Source organism: Heterocephalus glaber, unplaced genomic scaffold (genome assembly GCF_053883595.1).
Source record: "Heterocephalus glaber isolate CG9 unplaced genomic scaffold, H.glaber_assembly_v1.0 deba00000809, whole genome shotgun sequence".
NCBI classification, from domain to species: domain Eukaryota; kingdom Metazoa; phylum Chordata; class Mammalia; order Rodentia; family Bathyergidae; genus Heterocephalus; species Heterocephalus glaber.
The window spans coordinates 6238929-6255870 of record NW_028258163.1 but is presented as its reverse complement, the minus strand read 5'-3'; the positions used below and the strand labels follow the sequence as shown (position 1 = coordinate 6255870).

The following is a 16942-nucleotide window of genomic DNA, read 5'->3' as shown; positions in this document are numbered from 1 at the left end:
TCCAAAGTCTTCACATACATGATTTCCGGCTCCAGATACTTTAAAATTCTCAGTGTGCCTGGGCTTCAGTTCCCTCTCCATTAAACCTCTTGTTAGAGCTATCTACAAAGAGTAAAATGGGCCATTTAAATGAAATGTCTCCTATGTTCATTCTCTGGTCACTTTTTAGTTTTAAAACTGTCTTGCTATGCACCTCAGGCTGGCCTCAAACTTGTGGCAACCCTGCCTCAGGCTCCCACATGCTGGAATTACAGGCATGTGCCACCATGCCTGGCCTCTGGTCACTTTTCAGTAGAGGTAGCTGAGGAAAAAACTCCTTAAAAGGCAAAGATACACAAGAAAAAAATTGAATGTTTCACAAGTTGAGACAGAATCCATTTTGAATATTTGAAATTTTGCCCAAATTAAAATCTCTTCTAAAGACAGGAGCAGTTAACCTTTTCATGGGAATGCTTCTAGCAGGCTGGGAATTTAACACGCCAATATTTCCAGTGAACCTCTTTCATTACAACAGGAAGCTAAAACTTGTACTTTCAGTACAGAGGCAATGAAACTTAGCCATGTGAATGGATCAGCTGGATGTCCTATCGGCAAGCACCCCTTCCCTGGAGTACCACTTGTTTTGGGTTGGGAAGCTTCCCAGAAGACTCAGTGGATTTCACTTGCCTGTAGGGAAGGCAGGGACAGATAACCTGTGAAGTTCCTACTGAGAATAGCACCAGGACCAGGTGCTATTTTGAGAACTGAGCAGAAGAGGACAGAAGAACCGGCAGACTGCTCTTTTCAACCCAGAGCATCACAAGATAATGGGGCTTTTCTACCAACCAAAGTGGAAATCTTCAGAAGTGTAGTTTTTAGTTAGTGTGCACGTTTTTCCTCATTAGTATCAAAAATCATAAAAAGAAACAACTTACATGGGGAGAATTTTTAACAGGCGGGCGTTGCCACTCTGGTTCATAATACTGTCTCCCTTCTTGATTCTACCACCCCTGACACTCTCATGGAATATGGTTACTTAGTGTTCACACAGTTGTCTGTTAAGGTGAACAAAATTGAAGCACAGCAAGTGTCATACAGGAGTCTTGATATGAAACTCACTGGGGCTCTGTGGTTCCTTGGTTCCCGGGCATAGGAGAGCTCATAGATTTCATCTTCAGTGTAGAAGAGATCCAGGGATAACTGTGGATCAAAGCAGAATAAGGTTAATTGCTAGGACGCTGTCTGCCTTTCCCGAGACTGATATTTCTTTTCGTTTAATCTTGGTGTTAGCAGTTTGTTTTTACGATTCAGAGTATGGCCTGTGTAACACCTGCAATAGGAAAAGCTTTAGTTCTTTGTTAAAATGTACTTAAGTTTTGGTAAAGTCCCAAGGTGCCCTTTCTAAAACACTGGCTTAATATCCATGATTTAGTATCTAAGCCTCTATACAGAGGTGATACTGTCTCAGGCAGAGATCTGCCAAGGTTACCTGGCTAAAGTGATAGGGCTAGAACAGCAAGATTAGGCACCAGCCAGGAATGAAGCATGGACTTAGCAAAATGCTCTTGGCAAGGCAGGAAGAAGATAGGGTCATTATTCCATTCCCCGCAAAAGTTTAAAACCTGTATAATTTCAGAACTAAAAGAGGTGATAAAATATGCCAGGGAGGATCCCTCTGAGGTTACAGAGGAGAGAAGAGACATGGAGTGTGTGGGCCCACAGTGACACAACTGGTGAACTCTGGTCCCAGGTCTGGAAGGAAGCTCAGTTCACCCCAGACCCAAAGTGCAAATCCTGGTTTCCATGCCACTGAAAAGGGCCCACCTCCTCTTGGCTTGCAAGTCTCTAAGCCAGTGGTGGCGGGACCCAAAGAATAAATCTCTTTTTTTTGTTTTATTCTAATTCATTGCCTTGTCCCCCCTCCCCTTATAAGAGCACACTCTCCATCTGTTATCAACCCTTAAATCCTGATTTGCCATTTCCTCCTAGACAGATTGCCACTGCTTGTGCTAGAGCAGGGAAACACCCTTTAAATTCCAAAGGTCCAATGCTTAAGAGAAATCCGCTGAAGTTCCCCTACTTGGGTCTGAGTCAAGGCTCGGCCACTTAATATGTGGTTCTCTGGCAAGTTACGTCTTTGTGCTTCAGTATCCCATCCACCTGCTTCACAGAGTGTTACGGGGATCAGTGGTGTTAGCATGTGACAAGGTGTGCAGCATGGCACCTGGCACACGGAAGGTGCTGAGTAGCCGTCCTCCGGCGTGACCCTTACCGTCAGCAGGTGCACCAAGTCCTTGTTGGCCTCCAGCGGCGGGGCCACCTCCTGTAACTGGACCAGTTCACTGATGTGATTGTACAGGGCCAGCAGCTTGTGGACGTTCACCTTTCCGTCCTCCAGGTGGTCGGGCATGGCTTCGTAGAGGGAAATGAGGTCTTTGAGGTGCACCCCCAGGATGGGGATCTTGAAGTGGGTGCATTCCCCGTAGGCTCGCCGGTAGTTGTCATAGTTTCTGCAGGAGGACAGCAACTCAGTCATCTCACTGAGAACCTACGAAGAAGAACAGACCAGTCATGGATGTTGCCTGGGCGGGACAAGTTGTCTGTGATGCCATCTGGCTCTCTGTCATCCCCTACCACGATTTCACTCCGGCTCTAACCTGTAGGGCAGGGGGTGATTCACCTAAAAGATAAAGGTTATGACTTCCTAATTACAACGTCAGTGTGTCAAATGTCACAGTATATTTACAGGCACAGGATACGCTTTACTTGATTTTACCACATAACTTAAACTTTCAATGAGGTTTTAAAATTTCTTTTCAAAAATAAGTATAGGTACCTGACATAAAAATTAAAAAGATAATTAAAAGATTAAAAGGAAACAGTAAATTTCTCTCTAATCCCCAGCCATATGGTTCTTTTCCCTAAGGTCTCCTGAATGTTTCCAGAGACACAAAATGTGATGTCTCACGTGCTACCTTTGTCACTGGCATGGACACAGCATGTGTGTTCAGTGTGGAGCTGCAGTACTGCAGTGTGCTGCTGTTCTTTATGAGGCACTCCACGGGCCAAGAGTCTCCAGTGGGGCCCACTGTCGGGGAAGGTGACTTCCATTCACACAGGAAACCCTAAACCAAGGAGGGTGAAGTCCGGTTCCCAGCAAAGAGCACGGGCAAGGAGGAGACAGAGGCCCTGGGACCTCTCACTCGTGCCTGTGCAGCCCTCCATCCTGCAGGTGGGCATGCTGCCCAGCAGAGTGGAGAGGGGCAGCCAGGCTGGTGGTCTTTTCAGGTACCCTGGCTCTTGTCCACCAGCAGCTCACAGAGCCCTGTTATCCATTCAGGACCATTTTCTTTTTCTGAAGCAAAGATTTGAAAGAAAAACTGCCAGTCACATCATCTCACAAAATAACTACTTGAGACAACACCCAAATTCTTTTTTTTTTTTTTTTGGTACCAGGGGTCGAACTCAGGACCTTGTGCTTGTGAGGCAGGCGCCAAACCACTGAGCTAAATCCCCGGCCCCCAAATTCTTTTTTATAAAATTGCGGCTTAAAAAGCACCATTTCTCCACAAAAAAACGAGATGTGGAGTCAGCCCTCAATCACTTCGAGGTAATGAGAGGCCTCCTCCTCACACCTCTGGCAAACACTCCGAGTGTGAGTGTGAGGCACGGAGAGCTCACAAGCCCGGAGCTCAGCTGCAGAGGGACATTTCTGTTTCCTCAGGAGGTGAGCGCAGCTATCTGGGGGACACGCTTCAACCCTTAATTTACTAATTCACTCTGAAGACCACCTTGAGCAACTGCAAACCCAGAACACTGCTGCGAGGAAACAAGCTGAAGAGAAGCAAGCTCTAATGGAGAAGCTAAAGGACACGGGACATGTTCATCTCTGACACATGGGAATTTTTACAGTTGTTCCATCTGGTCTCAACAGAACTGTCAGGGAAGGAAAAGGTGATGAAAGATCCCCTTCTGACCTGTCCACTGAGAGCTCCCCAGAGCCCCCACATTGTGACAACAGGAATAACAAAGGACTCCTCAAAAGAAGACTGCACAGCTGGGAGAAGCAGATAGGGCAGTAAAGCTCAGATCTCCCTCAGAAAAGAGCTGCCTTCCATGTCAACTTGAGATGCCCAGGGCTGGAGAACAAAAAGATCCTATTACGTGAGATGAAAATGTGCAAAGAGCTGTCATAGCTAACCCATGCTGTACATGGCTGCCTTGAGATCCTCAGGAGAGCACGGTGGTTTATAGCAATGGCCCTACATCATAAAAGATTAAAGTATATTCTGTAACATCTGGATAATAGAGAAACATGCACAGAACACTTAAGAAAAATGGTCCTCAATAAAACATTATCTATTACAAAATGGTACCAAAGGGCTCATCTCCAACTCTCTGGGATTACCCAAGTATGCAGGCAATCATTCTCCAAGCCTGGATGGCCAGGGTTTTATCGTAGCACTACATAAGTACACTCTGCATGCAAAACACATTGGAGCGAGACACTGGGGCAGAGGGCTCCGCAGTAAGAAGGGTGACTGAATCTCAGCAGCCTGTGAACGTGGGAAAGGCACACGTGACTTCAGCTGGTCCAGGAGAAAAGGACGAGACCCTGAGGCCTGATGGAACCAGACACTCACATCTGTCACTTCCCAGTCCTGCGGGTTCCCTGGGGGGTGTCCTTGTCCTCCTCCGCCTGTTGGGCAGGAATGGCGTGGTTTGGACATGCTGAGGAGGACGGTGCCTATCCTGGGGGTGTTGGTGAGAGCACAGAGGCAGCGGCACTGACCTTATTGATCTCGTGCGGGACGTGCGAGCTCGTCTCCTTGAGCCTGGAGATGGAGCTGTGACACAGTCCGCCTATCACGGCCATCAGCGTATTGAAGTTCTGCAGCTGATGGAGCTTCTGAGGCGGGAGACAGATGACAACAGCGTGACTGCACAGGTCAGTTACACAGGGAGTGCAGGGGCTCCACCCATCCTACGACTCTTCCTTACACTGGTCCCTTAGTGATGACGAGAGGCAATTTCCTGTTCATTCCTCCCTTTCACTGTATCCCGGACTGATGGATTCCAAATTAGGAAGGCGTTATATTTCTCTCTCTCTCTCGTAGCTGATCTATAAGCCACCATCTAAATGACAGTTTCCAACAAGTACTATGAGCACCTGTTCAAGGCAAAGACGGCTGAACCCCCTACCTGGAGCTGGACGGAGAGATCTGGACTTCTAACGTACCTTTAACGAGTGAGTGGGAAAATAGCATCATCACCCTATCTAGACCCGGGGACAGGCTCCCACCAGGGCTCAAAGGGAAGAACAACTCTCAGTGAAGACGAGGCTGGACAAAAGAAGTAGAGTTAATTTACTTCACGGCCCAGGCCGGAAGTCTTGATCCAGCCACTCACCTGAGCCACGTGGATGAACTTGATGAAGACTTCTGCCCGGAGCTGCGGAGTGGGGCGGCTGAGAACCATCAGCTGCACCCACTGGGAGATGCCGTTGCACAAGGCAATGGACCGCTCCATGGTGGGGTTCTCCTTCACACAGCGATTTACAAGGTAATTTTGATAATCAGAGAACTGGAGGAAGAAAAACACCCATCAGACTCGTGCTCCGGTATTGCGGGAGATGGGGGGCGGGGGTGAGTTCTGCTCAGCGATGGCCGGGTGCCGCTACTGGGCAGGCAAGTCTGTGGCCTCTTCTGCTGCCGTCTTTGCCATGGGGCCCACAAGAATAGTGAGAGGGAAGCCACACCATGGCTCCTCTACATCAGCATCCATTGGGTATACACTAATCCAAATATGTGAGCAGATCCTGTCCTACTAAATTCTAAAGAACAGAGTATACAAGAAAAAGCTCATTACTGGTTTCGGCTGTGCTGCTAAAGTTAAAAAAAAATAATTCCCCTCATAAAAACAAATCATTTTCTCCCCAGCTGTTGTCTTAAACATGTGATAATAAAATCTGCCCTATTTAGAACATGGAATTGTTATAAAGATCAAGCAAGTTAATGTGTGAAAGCACGTTAACTTTTCAAAGTGCTACATAATTGTGAGGTGGTGCTAATGGGATAATTATTTCCTCATGCGCCAACAAGCCTCTTAAATTTCTTTTCTACTCACGAACTTGAGCAGAGGCCAAGTCAGAGGGGCACACAAAACATGGTTAGCTATATACTCAGTGACCACGGTTTACCAGTCTGACAATGGCACTGGGTGTGGTTAATAATGAAACAGCGTATATGAAACTACAAATGTCCTGGCAGATCCAGTGTAGGTGATGATTGTAGGTATCACATCCCTGTCACAAGAATCCCTCTGCACAAACAGTATAGCCAAGAGGGAGGAAGAGCCTGCTGTCTTCCCATGTTCCTGTGGGAGGCTTTGGTGCTATGCCCAGTTTAAACTCTTTCCTGTGAAAGCAGATGTGGCTGTGTGACACAGCCAGCCCACACCAAGTGTGTGGCAGTGATGCGACTTTGAAGGGAAAGACTTGAGAGCCAACAAATGGATGATTGCAACACTGCCACTCCACTGCTACAGAGGTCGTAGGGGTTTCTGGTAAGACGAGGCTTGCATCAGCTGGGTCCAGAGCCACTCCGAACCCTGTTAGCCGTGTAGGATGAGTGATGACTAATCTTTCGCTTTGAGTCACTGAGATTGTGGGTGGGTGTATGGGGGTGTTGCTGCACTACACCTTGGTCTTGCCTTGGTGGTAAACAGGCTGACGAGAGCTCCTAACCTGAATAACACAACTGTATGTTAGCCGAACCCCATTTTACTGTGCTGTGATGGCCGATGGGTAGGACCAAAACCACTCTTCAAAAGAGATGTAGAAAGCAAAATTCTTCCTGGCTCTAAGAGATAGTTGCTGTGACTCATTCCAAGGAACATTTTATATACTCTTCCACTACAGATATACCCAAGAACCCACTATTTAAAAAAAAAAATTATTCCCACAATCTCATCTCCCTTTTGGAGATGCTGCAAGAAACAAAATACCAAATGCCTTTCAATTCACAGCAGAGACAAATTTCCCTCCAATTTCATGTTGGAAAGAAAACTCTTCGGGGAAAAATGTTTAGAACTATATGGGAAAAACAGAAAATCCCTAAAAGAGTCTTCTATGAAGAGACTGTGCCACTCCAAAGAAATGAAGGTTCAAACTTTTTTTAATTTGCAAGTAGAACACTGCTCAACCCCTACAGAGCCTGGCTTGGATCTCTTGCTCAGTGCTCATTTTTCCTTTCAGCCTCCAATGATCTGAACACTGGCAGCAGACCCATGTTCCACAGGCCTTGGCCCTGCCAGCCTCTCTCCAGCAGAGCTCAAATTTCCAGTGTGATAAAGCAGCTTTCACCAGTGTCCTGCCTGCCCCGTGACGGGAGGCTTTGCCGAAAGGAGACTCCCTAATGGAGCCTCAGCGGGGTCCTAGGCTTCTGGAGGGGTGCTGGTGAAGGCTAGAGATGGGGGTGCTCACGCCTGGAGATTAATTTCCAAGTGGAAGCTGGGGGATTCGTGGCTGGTTGGACAAACAGCCATGTGAACACAGCAGGGATGACAGCATTATGGGAGAAAAGTATGAAATACCCTCTGTAATCTGGTTTGCAGGTTGCCTTCCAGATACAACTAGGCTCAATAAATTGGTACTGAAAAGCTCGTGGTCCTGGCCCCAGCTTGGATTCTCAGAAGCTGTTCTGACCTTGCTCTCATCAGCCTCTGGGTTCCCATTCCCTTGCCAGGAGCACATGGCTCATTCCAAGGAAGGCATCCAGCAGCTTGCTGTCTGTGGTTTCAGAGCAAAGTGGAAGACTGTGCCTGTGGGTAGGTCACGCCTTCGAGGAGTGAGGGTGTCCCTGTCAGGAGAGCATATCGGCCTGCTGATGCCACTGTTCTCGATGTCACACAGGGAGTTTGGAGGACTACGGTGAGGACCGGATGCACCTGTGTACTCTTCCTGTTCTTGATAAGCTGAAATCCCCTTCATCCTTCTCCGCTCCAGTCCAAGTTCTGCCTGGTTGCCCCAACAGCAAGGATTAGGCCAGCACAGGTGCTGTCCAGAAGCACGGTAAGTGCTGGGCCAGCTCGGCACCATCTTAGGACTCAAGGCACGTTGTGGGGTAACCTGTGGCATCTATTTTATTGTGGGATTTTCCAGAGCCATTAAAAGCCTACAGTCAAATGAATTCAAACTCTGAGGGGACATACCTCTTTTTTAGGAAGATTAGCATTTGGTTTTCTGGAAGGCTAATGATGCTCAGGGCTAAAGGAGGTGTATACACTCACAGGCACACGTATGCAGGGTGTCACAGGTGTCCTCAACACTGTAACCTGAGTGAGGGGCCGGGCAGGGTTGGCATGGATGGGGTGAGAGAAGGGAAGCCCAACAGGGGCAACCAAAGGAATTCAGATGGTCCCCACTTTCCTGCCATGGTGAATGCTGAGAAGGCGTCCCAGCACTGATGGGGCCTCGAGTGTTCTGAGATGGACAAGCTGTTAAATTCCCTGCCTATTTTCAGAAACTTCCCAGAATAGGTTTTTCTCTTGCCCCTTGGGTACGTACAGATATCCTGCGAAAGGACTTGAACTCCAGGTAGGTCAGATGCTCGGATAGCTCTTCTGGTTCCAGATGGTCAAAGAGCAGAGAGACTTTCCGTTTCTTGCTGGTATTTGATTTTATCCTTTGAGTAAGTTTTCTGGACCAGTCACGAGCATTGCTTTTGTGGGTATATGTGAAAGGGAGAAGACAAGGAAAAAGAATAAATTGCAATTGCTTTTTGCAAGTAAATCCATTAGTGTCACCCACAAAATAGAGAAAGCACCATTAGCTACCCCTCCTCAGCCCACACGAGGACTCAGAGCATCTCCCCCAAATCAGTTTTTCTGTGGCAGCAAGCAGGAGGCCTTGCTGGTTTCTAGTGAGCCTCTGGAATGCATCACGGGGCACAGGGTGAGTGAGTCCTCGGAAAGGCAGTGGAAGGGCAGAGTGCAGTCCTCAGTCATAGTTTCCTTACTACTTGGTCTGGGCCCTGGTAAGCCTGCTCTCTCTATGGCTCCTGGGTGTTCTTCATGCTCCCGAGGCGATAGGACTGTCTGGTTGGAAATCTCAAGGGAGCTCGGCAGTTTTCATGCATGAAGAGGTCAGAGAACCATAGGGAGAAGACATCAGTTGCAAGGAATCACACATAGGAGGAACATGGGGTCATTCTGGGTAGAGTGGAGTTATTTCCTCAGAGGACCCCAGCCACTGAAATGATGAAGGAATCTGGACTGACCCTGGATTGCCATCTCTATATTTCCTCATAATCAACTCATGTGTTTCTTACTCAGTTTTAGTTTCCAACACAAAGGAAGCAGAGGGAGCGGTCCAGTTCTGGAAGGGAGCAGATTCAAGATCTGTATTTCCCAAGGCAATGCTCCTGGGTACCCTGCCTCTTAATAAAAGGGGTCTATGATCAAATGAGCTTGAGAAATACTACAAATTTTATATTGCTCTTGGCCAGTGAATAGGTTACAGTTTCTGAAAGGCAACGCAAAAGGATAACTTCCCTTGTTATTCCTCAAATACAACTGGTCAGATAATATCTCACAGACTAATTCCTAAAGGATATACTGTGGAATCAATTGGCAGAAAAAGGCCAGCTAGGAAATACTGGGACAGGAGACCTAGGTATGAGGATTGTCCTGGGTTATGGGCTCTTTGCCTTTAAAATGAAAAAACAAAAACACAATGTTACCTAGGAAAAAATCTCTTTCGCTCTTTCTGGTTATATAATACTTAGCACAGAATTACAGAGAATCCAGACTAATGAGATTTACTTGGGGCCCTGGATGTGATTTTGCAGTCATTTCTGTGTGGCAGAGACCCCAGCTCTGTCCGGCCACTAGCTTGCCTACCTAGGATCCCAGACCAGTCATAGTTCCCCACTCAGAAAATCAGGACGTTGGCTCAGCTGATCTCTAGAATATGTTCCATTTCCAGAATTCTATGTCTCAGAGATTTGCCCTACTGTGAAATAATGTGGCTATATTATCAAAACCTCATCAGGCCGGGGATTTAGCTCAGTGGTTCCGCCACCTGCCTTGCAAGCTCAAGGACCTGAGTGCGATCCCCGCTACCAAAAAATAAAACAAAAAAAACCTCAGCATACAATGCATGTTCCCCTATTCCAAATTAAGAAAGACTAATTTTCCAGAGTGGGCCATTTATATGAAGAAAAAATGATTAAAAAATGCAAGGAATAACATGACATTTTCCTGAGATCCCTTCCTAGTTCTGGAAGGTTAGGTGTCTTTTCCAGACATTTGTATATGTTACAAATCCTCTGCTTACTGCATTTTCCAGCACTTCCTCTTCTACAAGTTCAGGGCCCTCTTCTGCATCAACTACTGAAGGAGCAGAATCCAGCCACTGTCCTCTCAGTTTCTCATGGTCTGGATACATCTTAGTGAAGGTCCTGCTACCTGATTTCCTGGCTGGGATTTATTTTCTCTGCTCTTGGACATGAAGCTGACCACTGGGGGTTTCTCAGCTGCTCATTAAACGTCAAGCGCCCACTCTGGTGAGACAACCCGGGCCTGCCTGTCTGGGGAGCTCCTCAGCATGAAGGAGTGCAGCTGTCCCCACTAGGAGTCAGACCCTAGCAAAGCAGCCAGGATTACAGAAGGGAGTCAGCTCCAAGAGATGAGCCCAAACCACGAACTCACATTTGAGTGGTATCAATCAGGCAGCAGTGCGACTCCTCCCCGTTTGCTTTCACCAGTTCCTGGAACTCCTCCATAGTGTTTGTCAAGCTGGCATCCATTTTAAACATGATCCAGAATTCTGTTATCCAATACCTAAGAGGAGGGAGTTAAAAATCACAGTCCAGTGCTGAAGCCAAGGACTCAAATGGGCGGGCTCAAGAAGGAATTTGCAGCTACAAAGAGGACTCTGAAAAAGAGGCTAATCTGTCTTACTGTGAAGGAGCTGAGGGTGGGGGCAGGGAGGGAAGGGACCCTCTGGTGACAGTCTTCAGTGTCACCACAAAATGCTCTGATAAGACAGGGTGTGTGATAATCAAAGCAGCCACAGTCGGTCATGTGCAGGAGTTATACTGAAGACAAACCAAATGTCCAAAACACCAGGCAATGAACCTATAAAGTATGCTCTTATCACACATTAGAGCATTGTATCACCATGAAAAACAATGTTTTCAAAAAGTCTTTAAGGACTGGAGAACATTCTTTCAATAGAAAGTTAAGTACAAACTAGAATATAATACTAGACACACTTTCATATCAACTACATTAAGAAATCCATGTGGGAAAAAAAAGGAATATACCAAAATTCATAGCTTGGTGTGAATGATTTATATTATTTTCTGAATGTTAAAAATGTACAATGAGCTATATTACCTTCATAATTAGGAATAAAAATAAATGCCTGTATCCTTCCCTTATGGCATTTGACACCAAGGGGCTGTAACACTGAGAAAAGCACTGGTATGAGATACTGGCCCGGGCAACCCGGAAGAAACCCACCGGCTCCTGTGGAGCACTCCGCAGTACTGAGGCTTGCCCTCTCCAGGATGTGCAGAGAGGTGTTCTGCATTACGGGTGTGGGCAGGGGAAAGGCAGGGAGGACCAAGAAGACCTCAGTCCCTTGCTGGAGCCTTTTGCTTCACCCCGCTCCACAGACTAAGCCCAGGCAGAAGTGTTACCTGACAAAATAGCAGATCTTCAGACAAACCCCTGGTGAATTCTTTGCCAAGGCACCCTTATAGGTAGGGCTGTGGTTAAGGGAAACAGGAGGGTGTTGCAGAAAGAAACCCAGCAACTTCCATCTTTGGAAGTGTCTGCTCAAACGGCCCTCTGAAACAAGGAACAAATGACCTCCTGCCTGTATCCCAGAGACTAGGAGTTCAACTGAGTCAACAGGTTAAGAAAGAGCAGCTCCTTTTGTCTTTAAAAATGTTTCTAGTAACTGATTTATGCAGTAACAATTTGCATAGTGAATTTCAAGAGGAAGAATTACAGATTCAATTGTAATAATTCATTGTCATGATAATTAAGAACAATAATGTGAAAGTTATAATGCATACACCCAAAGGGTATCAGGACAGTGACCTTATAAGCTGTGATGACAAATCAGACAAAGCCATGGGGATAATCCAGAGGACCCTGGAGGTTATCTTAGGGTCCTCATCATCCTAAATATCCCAAGAACAGGAAAAAATAGAAAAATATCATGAAATGTACATGTCTTTAGGGAAAGGATATTCATTTAGGAGTTGAAAAAACCAGAAATACAATAGAAATACAATCCAGTGAGGGACCTGGGTGGGTCTCGCCACATTCCCTCCATCAACAGACTGACGAACAGCCTGTATGACCGTGTGCCCCACAAGGCATGCCCTCTTCCCCCTAAAATCTCTGACACAACAACGGTAATATCAGGCTCAGTAAATTCTAGTTGAGCCCTGAGAGGAACCAGTAAGCAAGCCAACAGAGTTCGCAATGAACTCGGGTAGGAATGGTCTTCCTTCAGTGGATATATGTGTCTCAATTCTTGGAAAATTTAGAATTAAATATAGAAAGGTAAAAGACAGTAAAAATCTTGTGCTAATGTTTACTTGGAAGGCATCCATGCATTTTGAAATTTTACATGCCAGTAACATTTAAAAGCCTATTAGAATGATAGCCTTTAGAATTCAATTTAGAATGTATAATTAAGTGCTTTGGACTTGTGGTTTTTTATTGAAACCTAATTTTATAGACAGCTTGGGGACATCTAAGATGTTAGCTTTATTGTTTATAGCTTTAGTTTAGCATTATAAAAACTATTTAGGATTTAAGGAGGCATATGAAGCGCTAAAAAAAATCTAAAATGTATGACTATAGCTTAAAACCACTGGAAGTATTTGATTAACATTATTCAAGTTAACCAAACATTTTCCAAAGTCCCTTAAAATTGCTTGCTGAAACATGCTAGACGTACACAAAGAATAAGATTTACCAGCTGAACTTGAAAAACTACACAACTATGGTTGTAATTTTGTGAAATTTGTAATTTTAACAAAATGACTCCCAATTTTAAAAATTAAACATGAACAAATTTACTGCCTGTAAAAATCTGTCCTTGAAAACAAAACAAAACAGAAAAAACCCCACAAAACCTCATACGTCAGCAAAGGTAATAAAAATAAAACTAAGCCCGAGGTGCCTGGCAAACTCCATGAAGCAAAAGGTTCTGATGCACACCTCTTCCCGGGTGCGAGAGGAAACCTTTCCATCCCTTCCATTTCCTTACGCCACATCAGTAAGAACCTGTCAATCCGAGCAAAGGGACTTGGGCACAGGCACATTCCACATAAATGGCTTCTTAGGTTCAGTATTTTTGTTATTTTTCTACTTGCTGAAACTTCTATTCCTGTTTCTTACTCTTCTTTTTTAAAAACTAAACGATACAGTAACCAGCACAGTGGTTTCACGTGCTGTGTGCCTTCCTTCCTGCTGCCCTGAATCCTTTTCTTCAAATGTCTGACAGCGCGTGGAGGCTGAGTGTGATGTGTGCAAATCTTGTCTGTCTACCCGAGTGCTGGATCTGGGCCCCTCTAAACGCCAGCCTCCTGAAGCCAGCAGCCCTCCAAAGGAAGCAGGGCCCTTCTTTCTCACTTGGGGCATGGAACAAACACCTAGCAGGGGCAGGCTGAGTCACTGGGGGCTCAGGTGTCTGTGACTGGGGTAACTTCAGTGTTCTCTGGAAGCCTCAGACCCAGCACCTTTTCTCCTCTCCATAACCAGTATTATGGCCAGGGAGGACCAGCACAGTTCTGACTGTGCTCTTCAGGCCTCTGAGCTATTCAAAGCATGTTTTTAAATGAATCTCCCCCCACCCCACCCGAAGGAAAACAGGAAACTGTCTGAGCCTACTGCCTATTTAACTAAAAGTTCTATTACTTCCACATCAAAGAACACAGATATCTGCCTGGCACAGTGGGGAACACCTGTAATCCAAGCACTCCTGGAGGCTCAGACAGGAGGATCTCAAGTTTGAGCCCAGTGTGGGCAACTTATCCACATAAAGAGATCCTGTCTCAAAATAAAAAAAAAAAGGGCCAGGGATGTAGCTCAGTACAAAGAGCCTGGGTTCAATCCCCTGTACCATAGAACAACAAAACAAAAAAATGAAAAGGGAAAGCAAGTGTGGGAAAAAAAAATCACTCTGCCTTCAATGTGCAACCTGGCTCTCCATCACAGGGAGTTTCTATTTCACACTCCCCTTAGAATCCTTTTTCCTACCCTATATTATATCTTAACCTTATGCAATTTGACCTAAATATTTGACCTAAAAGTTCTGGCAAATACAAAAAAAAAAAGTATCCAATGTTTATACTCATAATATGCAAATACCAAAATACCAAATACCAAAATTTACCCACAATAATGCAACATTTACTGCACCTTACCATGAGATGGTCACTAAACTAAGAGAAACAAAGATAAATAAGCCTTGCTCCCTGCCCTGGAGGATAGTCTATTGGAGAAAATGATATGCAAATAGATAAAGTATGCACTCTTTAAATTTTTTAATTTGTAATTTAATTTTGCAGTACCTTTGCAACCTATCATTAGAAAATTCAACAGCTAGCCACAAGGTTTTATAAGTTACAGTACTTGAAAGAGCCATTTTATAATACTGTAAAACTTACAGACTCAAGTTCAGTTAGATGAACTAATTAACCAACACAGCAAAAACACTTTACACTTTCTGTAGTCACAGGCAAAAAGCTTTTCAAGCCAGAATACATCCAAATGAGAGAGAAGGTATCAGAGACCCCTGCAGCAGATCCTGATCTGCTCGGTGCTACGATGCATGGTAAGAAGACACAGAGGGAGAGTTAAAGAGACAGAGATGGGGAACTGAGATGATCAGTGCTTGAGCAAGTGAAGGCTTGAGGAAGCAAAGCCTCTGTACAGCCAGAACCATCAATATTTATTGGAGACACAATCATTGTTAGGTTGGGGTGAGGAGGGGGCTATCTGTGGTTCCCAGAGATATGCTATTGATGCCCAAAAGGCTTATAAAGGAAGAGACAAAGCATTCTTGTGTTAGGCTGGGAATGGAATTTGGGTAAGAGTCACTCTGACCTTGGCTGTGTATTATCTCATATACTTTGGTCAGACTCACTTCTTAAAATAAGCCAATTGCAGGATTAACTCTTCACAGTCTGCACTTCTTACAGCCTGCTTTTGGCATAATCAATGGGGTGGTCTGCCATGAGAGGAAGAAAGACAGTGAGGAGAGAGGAGAGAGGGTGGGAGAGAGAGAGAGAGAGGGAGAGAGAAGGAAGGAAGGTCAGGCTTTGACATAAGCAATGCAAAACTAAAGGGAAAGAAATCAAATAGATTTTCAATCCAGAAGACTATCTTAAAACACTAGAAGTACTTCTAAAGCAAAGGAGGGCTGGAAAGTCAGGAAAAGTCCTTTGGAGGGGTCCTGAAGGGAAGTGCCTGCCAGGCCCAGGGACTGGGAATGACCCATAACATCTGGAGGGCTGAGAGGTCCAGTGTGGAGGGGAAGGGTCCTGGGAGAGCTGCAGGGTGAGGGAGGAGGGTCTGCCTGGGCGGGACCACCAGGACCTTGGCTAGCAAGCTGAGGAGTCACACATGAGCCCTGTAGTTGGGAGAGGTTGTGAAGCAACTGCCTACCCAGTTGATTTTAAGGAAAGAATGGCGATGTGAAGAATAAACAGAAAGGGGCCCATACAGGGGAGATGACCAGTAGGGGCAGAGGTCTGGGAGAGACAGAGGGACCTGCACTTAAGTGGCAGCCCAGGAATGGAGAGAGACCAGGGAAGAATCAATTCTGAAACAGAAACCCTAGGATGGGGTGGTAGAGTCTGCGGGAGGTGAAGGGCAGGGAGCAGCCAAGACTGCTTTCTGACGTTTCTGATTTAGGCAACTGGTAATGACACCACACCTGAAATTGAAAATGAAAACGCAGATGTCAGAGCAGAACTAATGTGGCTGTGAACAGCCTAAGAGACTAAGACTAAGGTATTAGAACATGCTATGGCTGACATGTCAGCAGGAAAAACTAGTCCAGATCTTCAAAATGTGGTTTGGTTAGAGAAACATCTGCTTCAAGTGAGCAGCACAGAAGGGCAGTGGTGGATATGTAGGACAGAAGCACTCTCAAAAGCCAGCCAAGTGAGAGGGAGACTGGGACGCTACCCTGAATTCGAAGGCAGCTCAGGGAAGAGGTAGGCGAGACCTGGGGAGGGGACAGCCAAGCACCACAGAGCCCTGGGCAGAGCTCCCTGGAGAAGCAATGGCTATCTGGCAATCACTGTCCACAAGGATAGGAGAAGCACTGCGACTGCAACTGGTAAGTCACTGGTGACATCAGGGGAAAGTCCGAGTGCTCTAGAAGGAGCCACAGTTAAGGAGTGAGTAGGAGTAAAGAGATCGGAGATAGTGACTGAACACTATTTTAAGATGTTTTTGCATCAAATTTCTAACGCTAGCAATGGAATAAGGGTAAGCAGGGTAACAAGATTAGTTTTAGTTTGGGGACACTTGGTGTGTTGTGGCTGAGGGGAGGTGCCACTGAAGAGGGAGCGATAGTGGGGCAGCTGGCAGAGGGCGGGTCTGTGAGGAGCCGAGGAAACATGCATGGCAGGGGGCGCTGGGCGGCAGTACCGGCAGGGTGGCCCCCGCGCTGAGGCCAACGAAAACATTTTCAGGGAGGAACATCTGATTACCCGCACTGTCTGCGCTCACTGGTACACGGAGAGGACGAGGAGCAGGCAGCCTTCGAGCTGCTGCTGCAAGGTCTTAAGGTTCTCTGCAGACACGGTGTCCGTGCGCTCCTGTACCTGTCACTGCGATCTTCGCCCTGCGCTCCTCCCTCTGGGTGCTACCCGAACCCCTGCTTTGGGGGTAGGAGATAAGATTGACTAGTGGGCTTAGGGAA

General features: G+C 46.2%; 1 protein-coding gene across 3 annotated transcripts in view; it reads right to left on the bottom strand.

Moving 5' to 3' along the window:
* The window catches only part of Rasgrp1 (RAS guanyl releasing protein 1), a 73466-nt gene that overhangs the window by 18344 nt on the left and 38180 nt on the right, over positions 1-16942 (bottom strand). For all 3 annotated transcript variants that reach the window (XM_087207520.1, XM_004861524.4, XM_004861526.4), the window contains 7 exons: positions 11685-11747; positions 10690-10821; positions 8546-8699; positions 5389-5562; positions 4772-4888; positions 2252-2527; positions 1099-1179 (listed from right to left, as the gene is read on the bottom strand). In XM_087207520.1, the coding sequence (XP_087063646.1) occupies positions 1099-1179; positions 2252-2527; positions 4772-4888; positions 5389-5562; positions 8546-8699; positions 10690-10821; positions 11685-11747 (997 nt within the window). The remainder of the gene's footprint in view (positions 1-1098; positions 1180-2251; positions 2528-4771; positions 4889-5388; positions 5563-8545; positions 8700-10689; positions 10822-11684; positions 11748-16942) is intronic.